At 39.6% G+C, this 15814-nt stretch overlaps 1 protein-coding gene across 3 annotated transcripts in view; it reads left to right on the top strand.

Annotated features, from left to right (window-relative positions):
- ZNF507 (zinc finger protein 507) overlaps nt 1–15814 on the top strand; it is a 46823-nt gene that overhangs the window by 13239 nt on the left and 17770 nt on the right. For all 3 annotated transcript variants that reach the window (XM_045442576.1, XM_045442577.1, XM_045442578.1), the window contains one exon: nt 1821–1935. In XM_045442576.1, coding sequence (XP_045298532.1) covers nt 1821–1935 — 115 coding nt within the window. The remainder of the gene's footprint in view (nt 1–1820; nt 1936–15814) is intronic.

Here is a 15814-nt window from a genome sequence, read left to right as displayed (position 1 = left end):
GTCTACAGCAAGGGACAGGTCAGAGGCCTGACACAGACCTGCATGTGACGTACAGACTGCAGCGAAGGAAGAATAGAGTTCTCCTAAAGCTTACTCAATAAACCATGCTGGGAGATTCTAGAATTTCCATCCTGTAGATGAGAAAAGCGAGTCTTCAGGAGGTGAAATGCTTTGCCCACAATCGTCCTGGTACTAGGTAGAAGAGCAAGGACGAAGCCCAAATCGTTGAACTTTAAATCGTGTATTCTTTCCATTGGAAACAGTTGCTTGAAGTAGCACAGGCTCTCGTTCTGTGCTATATTAAGTTTTTCCATCTGTCATTTTTATTAGTTGTCATTGATCTGTAATATTTCTCACACAAAACCATTATCCAATATTTCACACCTCATTTTTTTCAGGGTTTTAAAAAAAACTGTATTTGGAACAATGCCACTTATAATCAAGTCCAAGTTTTTAACCTAGCAATTAAGAGCGATACTTACATTATAATTATGATTAGAGTGTATATTAATGTTGTAGACGTATACCAGGAAATTAGGACATTTTGTTCTGCCTGACAAAAGTAGTTACAGGCGAAAGAGAATTTCAATTTTAGAAAGCTTAAATTTAACTTAAGAATTTTCTTTGTTAAAATTTCAGCGTGGGATTCTCTTCTGCCACCAATTTTACGTTTATGCACTGTGCACTAATATTCTACCTAAGCTTCCTTGCTGCTCTGCCTTATTCTTCAGGTTTCCATGCTTGCTTTGTTTCTGAATGTAAAGCCATCGGCCTGTGAATGGCCCACAGACTTTGTGCTTACAGAAGAGTAAAGAAGGTGTTGAATATCTTCAGGAACAGTTTTACATGATCAAATCATTCAGCTTGTGTTGTCTCAGGCTTACCCTGATTTAAATTACCCAGCCTTGTTGGTACAGAGTAAGTGTGGTGACATGGCCTATTTCCAATCGGATCCATATATTCTGAATTTCAGAGGGCTGCAGATTCATGTTAGTGATAACATTTGTCCTTGTAATGTGTCAGTGTGCCAGGCATGTGCTACATTATATAGCACTTAATAATTTGCAGTTGTTTTTCCTTCCATTGTTGCACTGGTACCTGACATTTTTATAAACAAGGGAAACCCATAGGGTGGAAAGGCTTTAGGCTTTTTTATTTATTTATTTTGAGAGAGAGAGTGTAAGCGGGGCAGGGGCAGAGAGAGAGGGAGAATCCCAAGCAGGCTCCAAACTCCATGCTGAGCCCAACACCGGTCTCAATCCCACAAACCATGAGATCATGACCTGAGCCGAAATCAAGAGTTGGTGGCTTAACCAGTTGAGCTACCCAGGTGCCCCAAGCTTTAGGCTTTTTATGTTGAGTTTGTTATATATGCTGTGTAGCCGTACTGTGTAATATTGTCTTATAGTGTTAGATCACAGCTTGTTGGCAAATCAGTGTTTCCTTAAGACAGTTTATCCAATATCAATTAGACTAACACTTTTCAAATTAACAGTATATCTCTGGTTAATTCAGCTGCTGCACAGTCAACAGGGCATCTGGCATCAGCTTATTTTATTGTAGCATTTTGTACAAGGTCATGCAGAAACCAAGCCAATGTATCTATATTTGCAGGTGAGATGATGTTCATTTTGTATCTGCTGATAGTCCAGTTGCAGGAGAAACTGGAAAACCATGTTCAAACTTGTTAACTTTATTAAAAGAGAAAGCCTTGTTGGAAATGTTGGTACAATGCGCTGTAAATATTCATTTACAGTGGAGATGCTGTCATTTCTATCTAATCAAAGTATGTCACTAAAGCTCTCCAATCCCTTGTCTAGGGAGTAAGTCTTCAGTACAGAAACAGTATAGATGTGACGTGTGCGATTATACAAGTACAACCTACGTTGGTGTCAGAAACCACCGGCGAATCCATAACTCTGACAAGCCATACAGGTAAGTGTGACGGTCATAGAGCTTTAATGCTTGTGTTAGAATATCTTATAGTAAAGGAAACAAGTAGAAATAGTTAAAGATTCATAACACTTATTTAAACACAGATTGTGTGCAAAGAAACTCACTACTGGTTTCATGAGTGTTTGTTAAGGAACATGAACTTTAAGCTTGGGTCTTAGGACAATAGGCATTTTGTCTAGTTAAAATGTAGGAAAATGTCTACTTCTGTCAGATATGTTTTCAGTTTCAGTTGGGTATAAATTATCATAGCAGATTTTCAGTGCTTAGACTACAGTTCAGTAATTTGGTGGGTTAAGTAGTCAATATTTCAGAAAAGATGCTTAAAACTAAAATTCCCTATGAAAAACTCTGTGTTTGAAAATTAAGCTGTCATTTAATAGAACTTTGTTACGTGATTTTTCACAAAAGCCAATTCTAACACATATTTTCAGGAAATACAGGCCTTGTCAGGTGATCGAATAGAAAAGTAGAAATCATTTCTTAAGTAAACTTTGCCTCTTGAGAATGCACTGCGTGTTGTTTATGTCTGGTAAAGGTACAGACGTTTCTGCGGAAGCGTGTCCAGCTGCCACAGAGCAATCTGTTGCGCTTGCAGCCATGATGGAATGTCAGGTTCCTACTCAAAACTGACATAGTCACCATGACTAACTGTGCTAGGCCACGGGCATGAACTGTTTCAACTGCTTATCAAAATATGCTTCACATTTTAACTTGTGTCCCCAGCCATGGTATGGGTATGACACAAGTAAGTGTGGGGGAGTCACAGTATTAGTAGCTAAATGAAGACTTGACGGACTATGCCTGAAAATGCCATTGTTTGACGCTCTAAGTGTGTATCTCTATATATATGGCTTTTAATATATAACATGTGCTTAATTTCCTAAGCAGCAGACTTGTTTATAATCACTCTTCTTCAGACGGTATGTCCATTTGCAAAGACTCGTAATTCTGTGGAAGGTGTTTGGCCTTGCCTCAGTGTGTCTGTGTTTATTTCAAACACTTTTAAAACTCGGATCCCTAGTTTCCCCAGAGTACAATGAAGGCCATTAACCGTTATTAACAGTAACTCAGTGCCAGAAAATACATATGAGAGTGATAGGTGGTATTTGCATGTATCATTTATGATTTGCACTAGAAAGTATTTAGGAGAACATTATGAAAACAGGGGACGCTAGTTCATCTGATAGGAGAAAGCTTTGCCTTTATATTTTGGGTATCTTTATTTTTAAATTCAATGACATACCATGCCAATTCATGTGATCCAGGCAAGAATAAAATTAGATATAGACTCTTCATTCAAATTCATTGAGAAAAATTTATTGAGCAGATAATTGTGTTCCAGGAGCTGTGCTAGGCTCTTAGACTGTAGTCATGATAAAAGGGATATCGTCCCTCTGTCATGAACCCTGTAGACAAACAATAAACAAGTAAACTCTCAAGAATACAATTAGGATAAAAGAGGTTAATGATTGATTCCAAGTCTGTAGAGGAAAGTCTCACATCTACTTGAGTAGGTTAGTCTTACAGCTTAAAGATTTATCTTGACAGTTTTTGGTGTCCTGGGGTTTGTGTTTTCTTATGTTCTTAAAATATTCACAGACTCCTAGGATTGGTTGTAATTGTCCTAAAGTTTTCCTGCCAGTGGGCAGTGCACTCTGAGAACCCTTTTCCTCTTAAAGCAGAGAAGTCTCAGCGTGTTATTTTCCAAGTTTATACACACTACACTTTGTCACTGGGTTTGGCTGAGTGTTTATGTCTCAGAAGAAATGTCATACATCCCCCTTCCCTGTAAATATAACCAGCTTTTTCTCATAAGTCTTATTTTCCAACTGTCAAATCTTGTGACTCCTTTTTTAAATACTTTAAATCCACATAGGATTTGCAGTCTGCAGAGCACTGTGAATTAACACACTGTATTCCAGTATGCTTCTAGGATTTTCTGTTCCTGGTCATAAACTTTGTTTTAAGCTAAGCTAGTAAACATAGCCTTCTTGAGATCTAATTTGATCTAAGTTACCACAGTAGTTTTTCTGGCTTATTGCACATAGGCTTCATTCAGTTTTGCTGCCTGGTACACTTACTGGTCAGAGTTTGGGCTTATTTTTCTCAGAATCCATACCCTACACATTTCTGATTACCTACTTTTTGTTAAGGAACATACTCACGGGGAGCAATGGTGAACTCCTCAGAGTTAGAGTGCCTTATTGCACAACTTGTAGTCTTTGCACAAAGGCAGAACAGGTGTGGTGTGTGTTTGAATGTGCCTGCTTTGTAATAGATTTTCTGCAATATTTATAACTGTTCTTTGCTCATGCCTTTACTTTTTATGTTGCCATTCCAATCCTTCACGGAACCTATTGTGTGATCTGGGCAGTACATTTTCATGTATAAGAACCCTGGTTCTGGGGACAGATAGTCTCGGGATTGAATCTGAGCTCTCTGACTTATGGCATTTGTTACCTTGAGCAAACAATTTCACCCTGCTATGCTTGGTCTTGTCTTTTCTAAAATGAGGATAATTAAGACACCTACTTTACAGGGTAGATGTGAGGACTAAACTAAACAGCATACGTGATGTACTGGCACAAACTAAGCACCCAGTAAGTGGTGGCCATCTAATACTCATTGGCCTGGCTTCTGTCCTCGTCCCCTCCCACTGATTCATTGTCTAACACCACCCCCCCCCCCCACCAACCCCCTAAAAATGCTGTTTACCTCTCATTTTGGAAAACAAAGCATAATCCTGTTCCTGGACAGACAGACATAGCCTATTTATTTTACAAAAGGGATGCTATCCCCAGGTAGAAGTATTGTCACAGCTGAGGTCTCCGTGCCATGTTGCCTGCCTTGAAGGCAACCTAGTGTCCTGTGTAGCACTTCTGCTTTATAGTCTCAGGCCTGGGCCACGGACCTCCTTTGCCCAACTGGGTGACCTTGTGGAGGTTATTCCAAGCTAAGCCTCCTTTTCCATACAAAACGGGAGAATACTGCCTAGCTCATGAAGCTCTGTGAGGATTGGATGAGGTTATGTGTATTAAGCACCCAGCATATTTCCCGGTGCATCAAAGGGGCTGGTTTTCCCCTGCTGCTCATGCAGTTGTACAGGCATCTCAGAAACTGTCCTCATTACAGAAGGAGAGCTATTTTCCGTTCTTGTGTGAGGACAGGGAAAGATGAAAAAGGCATCATCCTGCCTCAGTCCTACCAAATCAGCAAACTTTGTTTTTCAGTGCTTTAGTAAGGAACGTTCTATGTAAAGCACATACCCATTATAGTTATACCTGATGTTTAGGACATTGGCCCCACAGTTACTAAAAGGTTCCTTTCAGGATTTTCAAACATTAGATCATCCTCAGTTTAGTGTTAATATTGCAGTTCTAGAATTCCCCCTGGTTTACATCCCCCAGTATCACTTTTGTGACTGGCTGGAGATGGAAGATGGGATGACAAAATATTTTCCTCAAGTTACCAAGTTTCCTTCTAACTATATGACATTGAACCATTTTCCCTTAGAAACACAGTTGTGTTGGTACTTCCGTTCTGAAACTCCACCATGGCACGGTGAGGGGTAGGTGCGACAACATGACGAAGAAGGAAATGGGCTTTGGCATAAAGCACTTGGTATATGACCTGGCATGTATTAGGTGCTCAGGAAATGGTCACTGATAGTTATCTGTATACCTCAGTTTGCCTTATCTAGGAAATAGCTCTGGTTCTGTAAGTTTTTTGTACTTTGAAAAAAAAATGTATAATGATGTTACTATACTTTTTCTTCTTTAAGTAGAAAAGCTACCCACATAAGTATGTTGAATTTTTTAAGAGTCCTGTTTTAATACCTAGGCCAAAAATACCCAATGTTTCCCTAAATGTTTCAAAAATGTACTTTTAGGGGCACCTGGGTGGCTCAGTGCATTAGGTATCCAACTTTGCTTCAGATCATGATCTCGTGGTTCATGGGTTCAAGCCCCACATTGGGCTCTGCACTGACAGCTCAGAACCTGGAGCCTGCTTTGGATTCTGTGTCTCCCTCTTTCTGCCCCTCCCTTGCGCGTGCTCTGTCTCTCTTTCTCTCTCAAAAATAAATAAAAACATTAAAAAACATTTTTTTTAAATTTTTTTTTAACTTTTTTTTTTTTTTTTTTTTTTTTTTGAGACAGAGAGAGACAGCATGAACAGGGGAGGGTCAGAGAGAGGGAGACACAGAATCCGAAACAGGCTCCAGGCTCTGAGCTGTCAGCACAGAGCCCGACGCAGGGCTCGAACTCACGGACCGCGAGATCATGACCTGAGCCGAAGTTGGCCACTTAACTGACTGAGCCACCCAGGCGCCCCTAAAAAACATTTTTAATATACTTTTAGAGTTAGTTTGTTCATATCAGAAGCTAAACAAGGTCCAAATGTTGCATTTGATTGAAAACTCTCTTAAGCCTTTCTCTCTCTTAAAAATTTTTAATACTTTATAATTTAAGGTGGTATATGTCCTGAAAATTGCATAAATTATAAGTGTGCAGCTTGGCCAATGGGTCACATTCACTCCTCCTCTTAACTACTCAGACCATGAAATAAGCCATTGCCAGCCCCTCTGCAGCACTCTTCTCGGGGCCCCCAGGCACCAGCTCCCTTTCTCCTCTGCCCCTCCAACCATCTTGACTTCTAACATCATGATTTTGCCTTTTTTTTGACTTAACAGAAATGATATCATGCAGTACATAGTCTTTTTTTTTTTTTTTAAGTTTATTCATTTAAGTAAGCTGTATACCCAGCACAGGGCTGGAACTCACAACCCTGAGACTGAGTCACATGTTCACATGTTCTTCCAACTGAGCCAGCCTGGCGCCCTGGTGCATATTCTTTTATATCAGGCTCATCATCATTGTGTGTAATGTAATGTAGAACTAACACCGTCCTTTTCATTGCCATATAGTATTCCATTGTGAGACTGGCAATTTATTCATTCACTCTACTAGTGATAGGTATTGGGATTATTGCCAGATTTTCCCGCTATTGTGAATAATGCCTTTTGAACATTCTTTTATGTGTTTTTGGTGCGTATATGAAATTGAGTCCATTTTCATTGGGTTTATACCTAGGAGTGAAATATCTGGGTAATAGGGCCTGCATATATATTCAGCTTTGGTAGATCTCAACAATTATCCAAAATGGCTATACCAGTTTACAGTGACTATACCAGCTCATAGTCTGACCAACACTTCATATTGTCAATCTTTAATTTTGATCGTTCTGGTAGGTGTGTAGAGGTATGTTGTTGTGGTTCTGATTTGCATTTTCCTGATTTATGAAGTTGAGTATCTTTTTTGCCTGTTTGTGTACTATTGCCCATTCCCTTATTGGTTGTCCGCCTTTTTCTTACTGACTTGCAACAGTCTGTTCTGAATACAAGTTCCTTGTCTATTATGTATATTGCACGTATCTGCTAAACTATGGTTTGTCTTTCTACTCTCTCAGTTATGTTTCTGACAAACAGAAATTCTAATATTTAATGTAGTCAGATTTATGAATCTTTTTCTTGTGATTACGGCTTTTGTGTCTTTATACTCTGAAACTGATGTTGATGTCTTTGAAATACCCTTGTAAGATACATGATTCGAAGTAAAAGTGTGTGCTTATAAAGTAAGGATTCTGATTTTAGGGATGCACATTAGCTGGGTCAAAAATATTGTGTGCTTATATGTTAATGAGCCTATATTTTGTTCTAATATAGCACAAACACTAAGAGAAAAATTTTAAAAATCCAGAAAAGTTTTAAGCAGCACGAATCACATTTTGGAATGACAGGGGTTGCCACTCAGTGTGGTCAGTCATTAAATAAAGTCTAGTCTTTGTTTAATATAAAAAATATTACGAGTAATAATAACCATTAACATTTTTTAGACATTCTGCATGGACCAGACAGTGTGCTAAGCACTTGATTTGTATCAGCTTACTTAACCGTTACTTAGGAATGTTGCTATCCCAATTTCATAGATGTGGAAAGAGAGACTGGGTAGATGAAACTACTTTCCCCAGGTCTCCCAAATGGCAGAGCCAGGGTTTGAACCTTTGCTTCTACCGGCTGTGTGTCTCTGTTATGCCAGAAAGAACTCTTTGTGAGGCCTACTGCCACTGCATGCCATACTATCCCCAATTTAGTGGTATATTATAATGCAGCAGAAGTTTTATTAAGCTCAGGGTTTCTGTGGATCGGGAATTGAGGAAGGCTACCATAGGGATGGCTTGTCTCTATTCCATAAGGTCTGGGCCTTTACAGGGAAGACTTGAAGGCTGAAGGCTCCCTCACCAGCCTGACTGGTGGTTGATGCTGGCTGTTGGCCGGACCCTCAGCTGGGGATCTCAGCTGGAGCACACACACCATTTCTCCACGAGGTCCTTCCAGCTACGCTAGTGCCCCAAAGTGAATGCTTGGATTAGAAGTAGGCAAGCACTGGGGTGCCTGGGTGGCTCAGTCGGTTAGGCGTACAACTTTGTCTCAGGTCATGATCTCATGGTTCGTGAGTTCAACCCCACAGCGGGCTCTGTGCTGACAGTGTAGAGCTTGCTTGGATCTTCTGTCTCCCTCTCTTTCTGCCCCTCCCCCAAGCGGGCGTGTGTGTGCACTCACTGTCTCAGAAAAATAAATAAACATTAAAAAATTAAAAAAAAAAACGTAGTCAAGAATGTTAAAAAAAAAAATTAAGTAGGCAAGCACTGTATCACCTCTTATGACCTGTTCTGGGAAGCCACATACCATCACTTCCACCATAGTTATAGATTTCTTAAGTCTCTCTCAATCTGGAGGCATGTTGAATTTCAGTTATTTTTCTTGGCTTGGGGGAAAACTCAAGTCTTTGAAAAACTTGAATTTATTTTAAGGAAACAGTTTAGCAGATAGTTTAATTTGGAGGAAAACAATATGTGTTGTTTCTAAGGGATGAACCAAAGGAGTTTGTTTTTCACAGTGGCACAAAGATTTCTTGGGTTCTTCACAAAATCTGAAGTGGCCATTTCTCTGGACCTTAGTTATTTACTCTTTGAAAGCACAGAAAACAAATTAAATGTGGTAAGACAAACCCTACTGCAGAATTTTTATTGAAATCTTTTTATGCACGTTCAGATCCTTCTCAGGTCACTTCAGATCTTACAGAACATCCAGGTTCTGCTTTCTTTTACCTAATCCCCCAAGGCAGTCATTCCCAGTTGAAGAGACCTGGAGTAAGGTCCAAGTAAGGTCCCAGGTCAGGGGAATAGGGTGTTTGAGCCACATTCCTATTTTTCTGGGGTTCTGGGACTATAAAGTAACTGACCCATGAGCAGTAGGAGAAAGCCTATAGAAAAATTCAGTCTTAGGGGTTTTTTTTAGCCAAGAAAAGCATTGGGTTTTCTTGTTGTTTGTTGGTTTGTTTGTTTCTTTGTTTGAGAAGCACTGGGTTTTCTGATGTTTTTTCTCCACCATCAAGCAGTTGACTCAGTCATCAGCAGACACTAACTGGGGGTCCTGCAAATTTAACCCTATTCTAACACTACCAGGAGATAGCATTGGATCCCACTGGTTAAGGGCTCAGTTCCACAAGACTGTCCCCACTTCTAGGTTGTCACCTGTGCTCCTAACCAACTGACCATAAAGCAGAGGTTTGCTAGACCTGCTCACAAAACTCAGGAAACCAGTGTACTAATATTTACCAGTTTGTCATGAAGGATGTTGTAAAGGATACGGATGAGCAGCCAGATGAAAGGTTCAAAGGGCAAGGCCCTGGAGGAGCAGAACGTCCATGCCCTCTCTGGGTCACCACCCTCTCAGCACCTTCACCTGGTCACCAACCCAGAAGCTCTCTGAACATCCTTTGGGTTTTTATGGAGGCTTCATTATGTAGCCTTGATTAATTACATCTCCAGCCCCTCACCTCCCCTAGAGGGTGAGACAGAAACTTCCAACCCTCTGATCCTGTGATTGGTTCCGCTAGCAACCAGCCCCCATCCTTAGGTTACCCAGAGGGGTTCGAAAGGTCACCTCATTAACATGACAAAAACACATTGTTTGCTCTCCTCACGTATGGAAATTCCAAGGGATTTTGGAGTTTAGTGCCAGGAATGGGGGCAAAAACCAAATATATATTTCTTGTTAGAAATCATAATATCCCAGGTTTCTCCATTGGCTTTCTTTTGGTTGCCAAAATAGTTTTCTTGCATTGGGAAGAAATCTCATTTTTCATACAGATATGGATAGGACTTTATTGGTTGACAGAGGCAGTGTTCATTCTGGCATTCCAAAGCTTCCGTCCAACCTTCTGTAGAGATTACACCAGGAAACCAGCACTTGGTCTGTTAGGATGCTCATGTGTTTCCTCACGTCACGTATACTTTGCCTTGACAGATTTGAATAATTGAAGTACCAAATGGGATTGTCATGGGAAGATGCCAGATGGGACAGTTCCATTAAAAAAGCAAAACAGGGGCGCCTGGGTGGCTCAGTCGTGGGGTGTCCGACTTCAGCTCAGGTCATGATCTCACAGTTCGTGGGTTCAAGCCCCGCATCAGGCTCTGTGCTGACGGCTCAGAGCCTGGAGCCTGCTTCAGATTCTGTGTCTCCCTCTTTCTCTCTGCCCCTTCCCTGCTTGCGCGCTCATTCTCTCTTTCTTTCTCTCTCTCTCTCTCTCTTAGAAAATGAAAAACAAAACAAAATTGTGACGGGTGATGTCCTGTAAATGTGCTGCTGTTATTCTTATGTCACCAGGGTTTGTTTTTGTTTGCTTTTGGGTTTTTATTATCTTTTTTTTGCCCAGGGTGCAGGGTATTTGGAAATAGGGATGTTGACGGTCTGCTGGTAACATGGTTAGAAATGATCTGTTAGACATAATCCTCTGTTTCGAAACATTTTTTATGCTTTTTCTAGGTACTACATTACATGTATTTTGGTCAGGTCGGTGTTACCTGTTCATTTTCTGACTCATGGCATATACGCTATGAAGATTAATAAAGGGAATCCTCATTAGAATGCAGTTGGAGGTTCAGCAAGGGAAGCTCTCCTGCCCTGCCACTCATTGTCAGTTGCACACCCCAGCAGGAAGAGGAGGACCTTGCAGGTGGATACTACTTTACCATCCCGGCAGGAGAAAGAAAGGCTTACAGGCCTCCAACAGCTCAGCCAGTCAGAGACTGTTTATAACAGCCCTCCTAACCTCCTGCTTTCCTCTGTAAAAGAACATTCCTATCTTTGTTTGGAACTCTTGCCAGTGGTTTTCCCAAACTTCTTGTCCCAGATTGCAATAAACCCATTTTTTTTTTTTTTTTTTTTTTTTTGATGATGAAATAACTGGCAGCTTTATTTTTTTTATTTAGGTTAACAATACCTTCATGAAAGAAGATAGACAAACAACAATTTCAGAAAATAAGTGTATAGTAAGGTGAATAAAACAAGACGATGGTACAATAATAGTTCACTCTCATGTTTTAAACTAAGAGAATTTGGTTTGCTCCATGGAATTGTAAAGGGAGAATGCAGAGGGAATGGAAAGTGAGAGAATAATGCTTCAGCTAAAGGAAGCTTACTCCGAAAAAGGAAGTAGAAATACATATAAGCCGCCTTTACATAACTCTGAAGTTGAGGTTCTTTTATAGTATCTCTTGTCCTCTACTCAGTTGAAAATCATTTTAATAAGTGCTTAATCTTGTCAATTTTTTTCCACACTCTTCACACTTAGATCTTTTAATGAATAATTTGCATTGCAAGTGTCTCTTCAGAATAACCTTTCTACCAAGCTAAGTTTGATGCTCCTAGAATTAGGGCTCAGTTGTTCCATATACTGCTCTTGCTTTCTTTATCTTCCTCTGTCAGGAAAGATTTTAAGGAGTTCTTCATATTAAAAGATATTGAGTAACCAAATCAGCAGAATTTATAGAAGTAAGGTCTTGTCCAATAGGATGGGAGAGAGCAATTTTAAAAGGCTAGATAGAACAGGAAAGCAAAAAGGCTTCATCTGTGTGTGTTGTTTGCATAGGAGAACTAATGAAAGTGATAGACTCTAGGTGAGCTTCTCGATCACTCTATTAGGAAAGAGCATTTCTGGGACCCCTGAGTGGCTCAGTTGGTTAAGCTCCGACTTCAGCTCGGGTCATGATCTCTTGGTTTGTGAGTTTGAGCCCTGTGTCAGGCTCTGCGCTGACAGCTCGGAGCCTGGAGCCTGCTTTGAAATCTGTGTCTCCCTCTCTGTCTGCCCCAACTCCACTCACGCTCTCTCTCTCTGTCTCCCCAAAATAAATAAACATTAAAAAAAAAAAAAAAGGAAAGAGCATTTCTGATAGTGAATAATATTTCACTGTAAATTTTAGCTATTCTCAAACTCTTCAAAGTGGCCTTGTCCTCCGTAAACTATTCTAAAAGTAATTTTAGCATTTACTTCTGGAATATGTGATTTACTGCTTACATAAATATACATTATTAATTTAAATGTACTTTATCATTCCTCATTTCTACCTCGAGTAGTAAATGATGACAGTTCAAAAGCCTTAAAAATGGCTGTATCCCACAGTTCAGGAATGTTCTTACCTCTGGGAGAGGAAGAAGAGGCAATCGAGAGGCACACAGGGAGTTTCAAAGATGTATGGGTTATATTCTATGTCTTAACTGTTAGTGTTTATTTTTTCTTCTCTCTTAAAAGATTCTGGTGGAGGAAAATAGACTGTATCCTACAGAATAATCAGTGATGCATGTAGATTGTTTAAAATGTTAAAAAGATACAAAAACGTTCTACTTTATTTTTGAATATTCTAGTTCTTAATAATAATAGTACAGTGATTAACTTATGATACTTGCATAGGATGGAACATCATGCCCCATTGAAAATACATAACTTTTAACTTGAGAAAATACTTACGGAGCACTGTCAAAAATACGATGAAAAATCTTTAATAAGATTCCACTTTTGCTTCAGATCTACATACGTACATTAAAAAGACTGGGAATTTTCCAGATAATTTTTTAGAATTTGTATTTGTACTTACCTGTAAATTCCATCTTTGTATAAGGAATATAGATTATTATAGGGGTGCCTGGGTGGTTCAGTCGGTTAAGCGTCCAACCCTTGATCTCGGCTCAGGTCATGATCTCATGGTTTATGAGACTGAACCCCAAATTGGGCTCCATACCCAGCCTGGAGCTTGCTTGGGATTCTCTTTCTCTCCCTTTCTCTCTGCCCCTCCCCCACTCATTCCTTCCCTCCTTTTCTCTCTCTCAAAGTAAACAAACATTTTAAAAAAGAGAGAAATAAAGATTATAGGGGCACCTAGGTGGCTCAGTCAGTTGAGCATCCAACTCTTGGTTTCAGCTTAGGTCATGATCCCAGAGTCGTGGGATCGAGCCCTGTGTTGGGTTCTGCACTAAGCATGGGGCCTGCTTGAAATTCTCTCTCCCCCTCCTCTGCTCATGCTCTCTTTTTCTCTAAAATAAAATAAAATTTATATATATATATATATATATGTATATAGTTTATATAATCAGGAAAAATTTTTAAATAAAAACAGCATTTGCTCACCAGTTGAGTAAGACAGAAATTGGCATAGCAGTTTGAACATCTTTAAGCAGGGGGCCCCTATTTCAGACAGCACAGTGAACTAGATAGCCTGAACAAGCCTCCCAGTGAAGTTAACTAACATGCTGGGTCAGTGTTTAAATGTATAGCTCATCTAGCAGGGAAATCAAGAAACTTTACAGGTAACAATAAATCAGGTACTCTGTGAGGTAATTGAGCTATACCTGTCAGCATGGATGAATCTCAGAAACACTGAACTAAGGTACAGTAAGCCACACAAGAATACATAAAGTATGATTCTATTTATATGCTCAAAATCATGCAGATAAACAATTATTTAGGAATACACTACAAAATTCAGAAACATGATGCTTCTTTTGGGGAGGAAGATGAGATCTTGGAGGAACACACAAAGAGCTCTTAAGATAGAGGGAACGTTCTCAAGCAAGTATGATATATACATTTTTTTTAATTCCATGTATACACCTTATTCTCCTTTTATATGATGAGTTTCATACACACACACAAAAACATTTTTTCAATTGAATGTACAAATTAAACCACATTCTATGAGAGAAGTCATAGTAAGGAAATGAAGTTAAGTGTGTGGATTTTGTAGGTACTTCATTTTTTTATTTGTTGTTTTAATTGGGTAGCACATATGAACTTCAGAATCAGCTTATCTAGTTTCCTCTAAAAATAATTCTCTTGGGGCACGTGGGTGGCTCAGTCGGTTAAGTGTCTGACTCTTAATTTCAGCTCAGGTCATGATCTCACAGTTTGTGAGATGAAGCCCTACATCAGGCTCTGCCCTGACCGTGTGGAACCTGCTTGGGATTTTCTCTCCCTCTCCCTCTCCCTCTCCCTCTCCCTCTCCCTCTCCCTCTCCCTCTCCCTCTCCCTCTCTTTCTTTCTCTGTCTTTCTCTCTCTCTCCCCCCACCATTTCTCTCTATCCCTCTCCCACTTACACATGCACACTCTCAAACTTTAAAAGTAATAATAATTCTCTTATTTGTGTTGGGATCATGTTAAGCTTCTAGATTAATTTAGAAAGAATTCACAACTTTCTACAAACAAGGTATGGACTTTAGTCATTTGTTCAAATCATCTCTTGTGTTCCTCAGTAGCATTTAAGTTTTGTCCCTGTATACTGTGTACATTTCCTGTTTTCATATGTGTGTAAATCCACGCACACATTTGTGTATATAGAAGTACACAGGTAGTCAATCACAGTTACTCTGTGATCCTTAATTTTTTTTCTTAAAGCGTTTAAAAACTCTCTTACTGTTATAAATGTATAGGGAAATGAAAAATACTATAAGATATATAGCACACTGTAACTTAATGCTTAAAAACATGAAGAATTAAAGTGTTTTACTTCTTTTGTGGGAAACTTACCCAGAATAGTCTGCTCAGTGCTCGCTTCTCCTTACAGTATTATAGGTGAGCATGTTTTCGGTGCCTTGGCCATTTGTCATACTCCTTTCTGGGTATGGATCAGCTTTCACCATTTTATCCTTTGCTCTTTCAATTCAATTTGATTACAGAGAGTTTCTGTACTGATATTTTTCACAGGAATAACTTCTTCCAGGAACCCACTTTCTTCATGCATGTCATCAAGTTCACCTTCATGTAGATCCTCTGGCTGCATATCCAGAGTTTCTTCAGTGGTGGCCGTGTCAACATTCCTGTGGTCCCCTATTTGTTCTATAAATGCATTTACATTTGAGCCTGATTTCACTTACAGGGTTACAGGTTTCTCCTGTATTTCCATTTTGTTGGCCAATTCCTTCTTTTGGAGTCTACATTTTTGTAAAAAGGCACACGGGACATTTTATCAGTGGGAGATTAGGAGGCACCACAGCTTAATGCTTTGCTGTCTGTGAGTGACCAATTACTGACTGAATGAAAGAAATGACATGATTGGTCACTGATCCCGAAGCCTGTCTTTGCCTAGTGGACTCAAAAGCTACCAGTGAAGTCTGTACTCTACAATTACACAGTTAATATATTTTGATAACTGAAATTTGAACAGTTGTTAGGGGGGAGTGGTGACATTTAACTAAACCATAGTAACCAGGATCCATGCATGGCAGAACCATACAAAGCAAGGACTGCCTGCTCACCCCACACACACACTGGTTGTGAGGCATATGCTTATGTATTTCATTTTTTCTGTTGCTGCTATAACGTGGGTCTTTTCCTTCCTTTCCTAATTTCAATTCAATATTGTTTTTATATAGGAAAGCTGTTGATCTATACAGAACGTTCACTTTATGCCCTTACTGAATTTCTTTTTTTTCTCTTACTGAGCTGCTTATTACTTTTAACAGTT

Source organism: Leopardus geoffroyi, chromosome E2, assembly GCF_018350155.1.
Source record: "Leopardus geoffroyi isolate Oge1 chromosome E2, O.geoffroyi_Oge1_pat1.0, whole genome shotgun sequence".
Classification (NCBI taxonomy): domain Eukaryota; kingdom Metazoa; phylum Chordata; class Mammalia; order Carnivora; family Felidae; genus Leopardus; species Leopardus geoffroyi.
The sequence above is the reverse complement of the archived record's forward strand: the minus strand, read 5'-3'. Positions and strand labels throughout refer to the sequence as shown.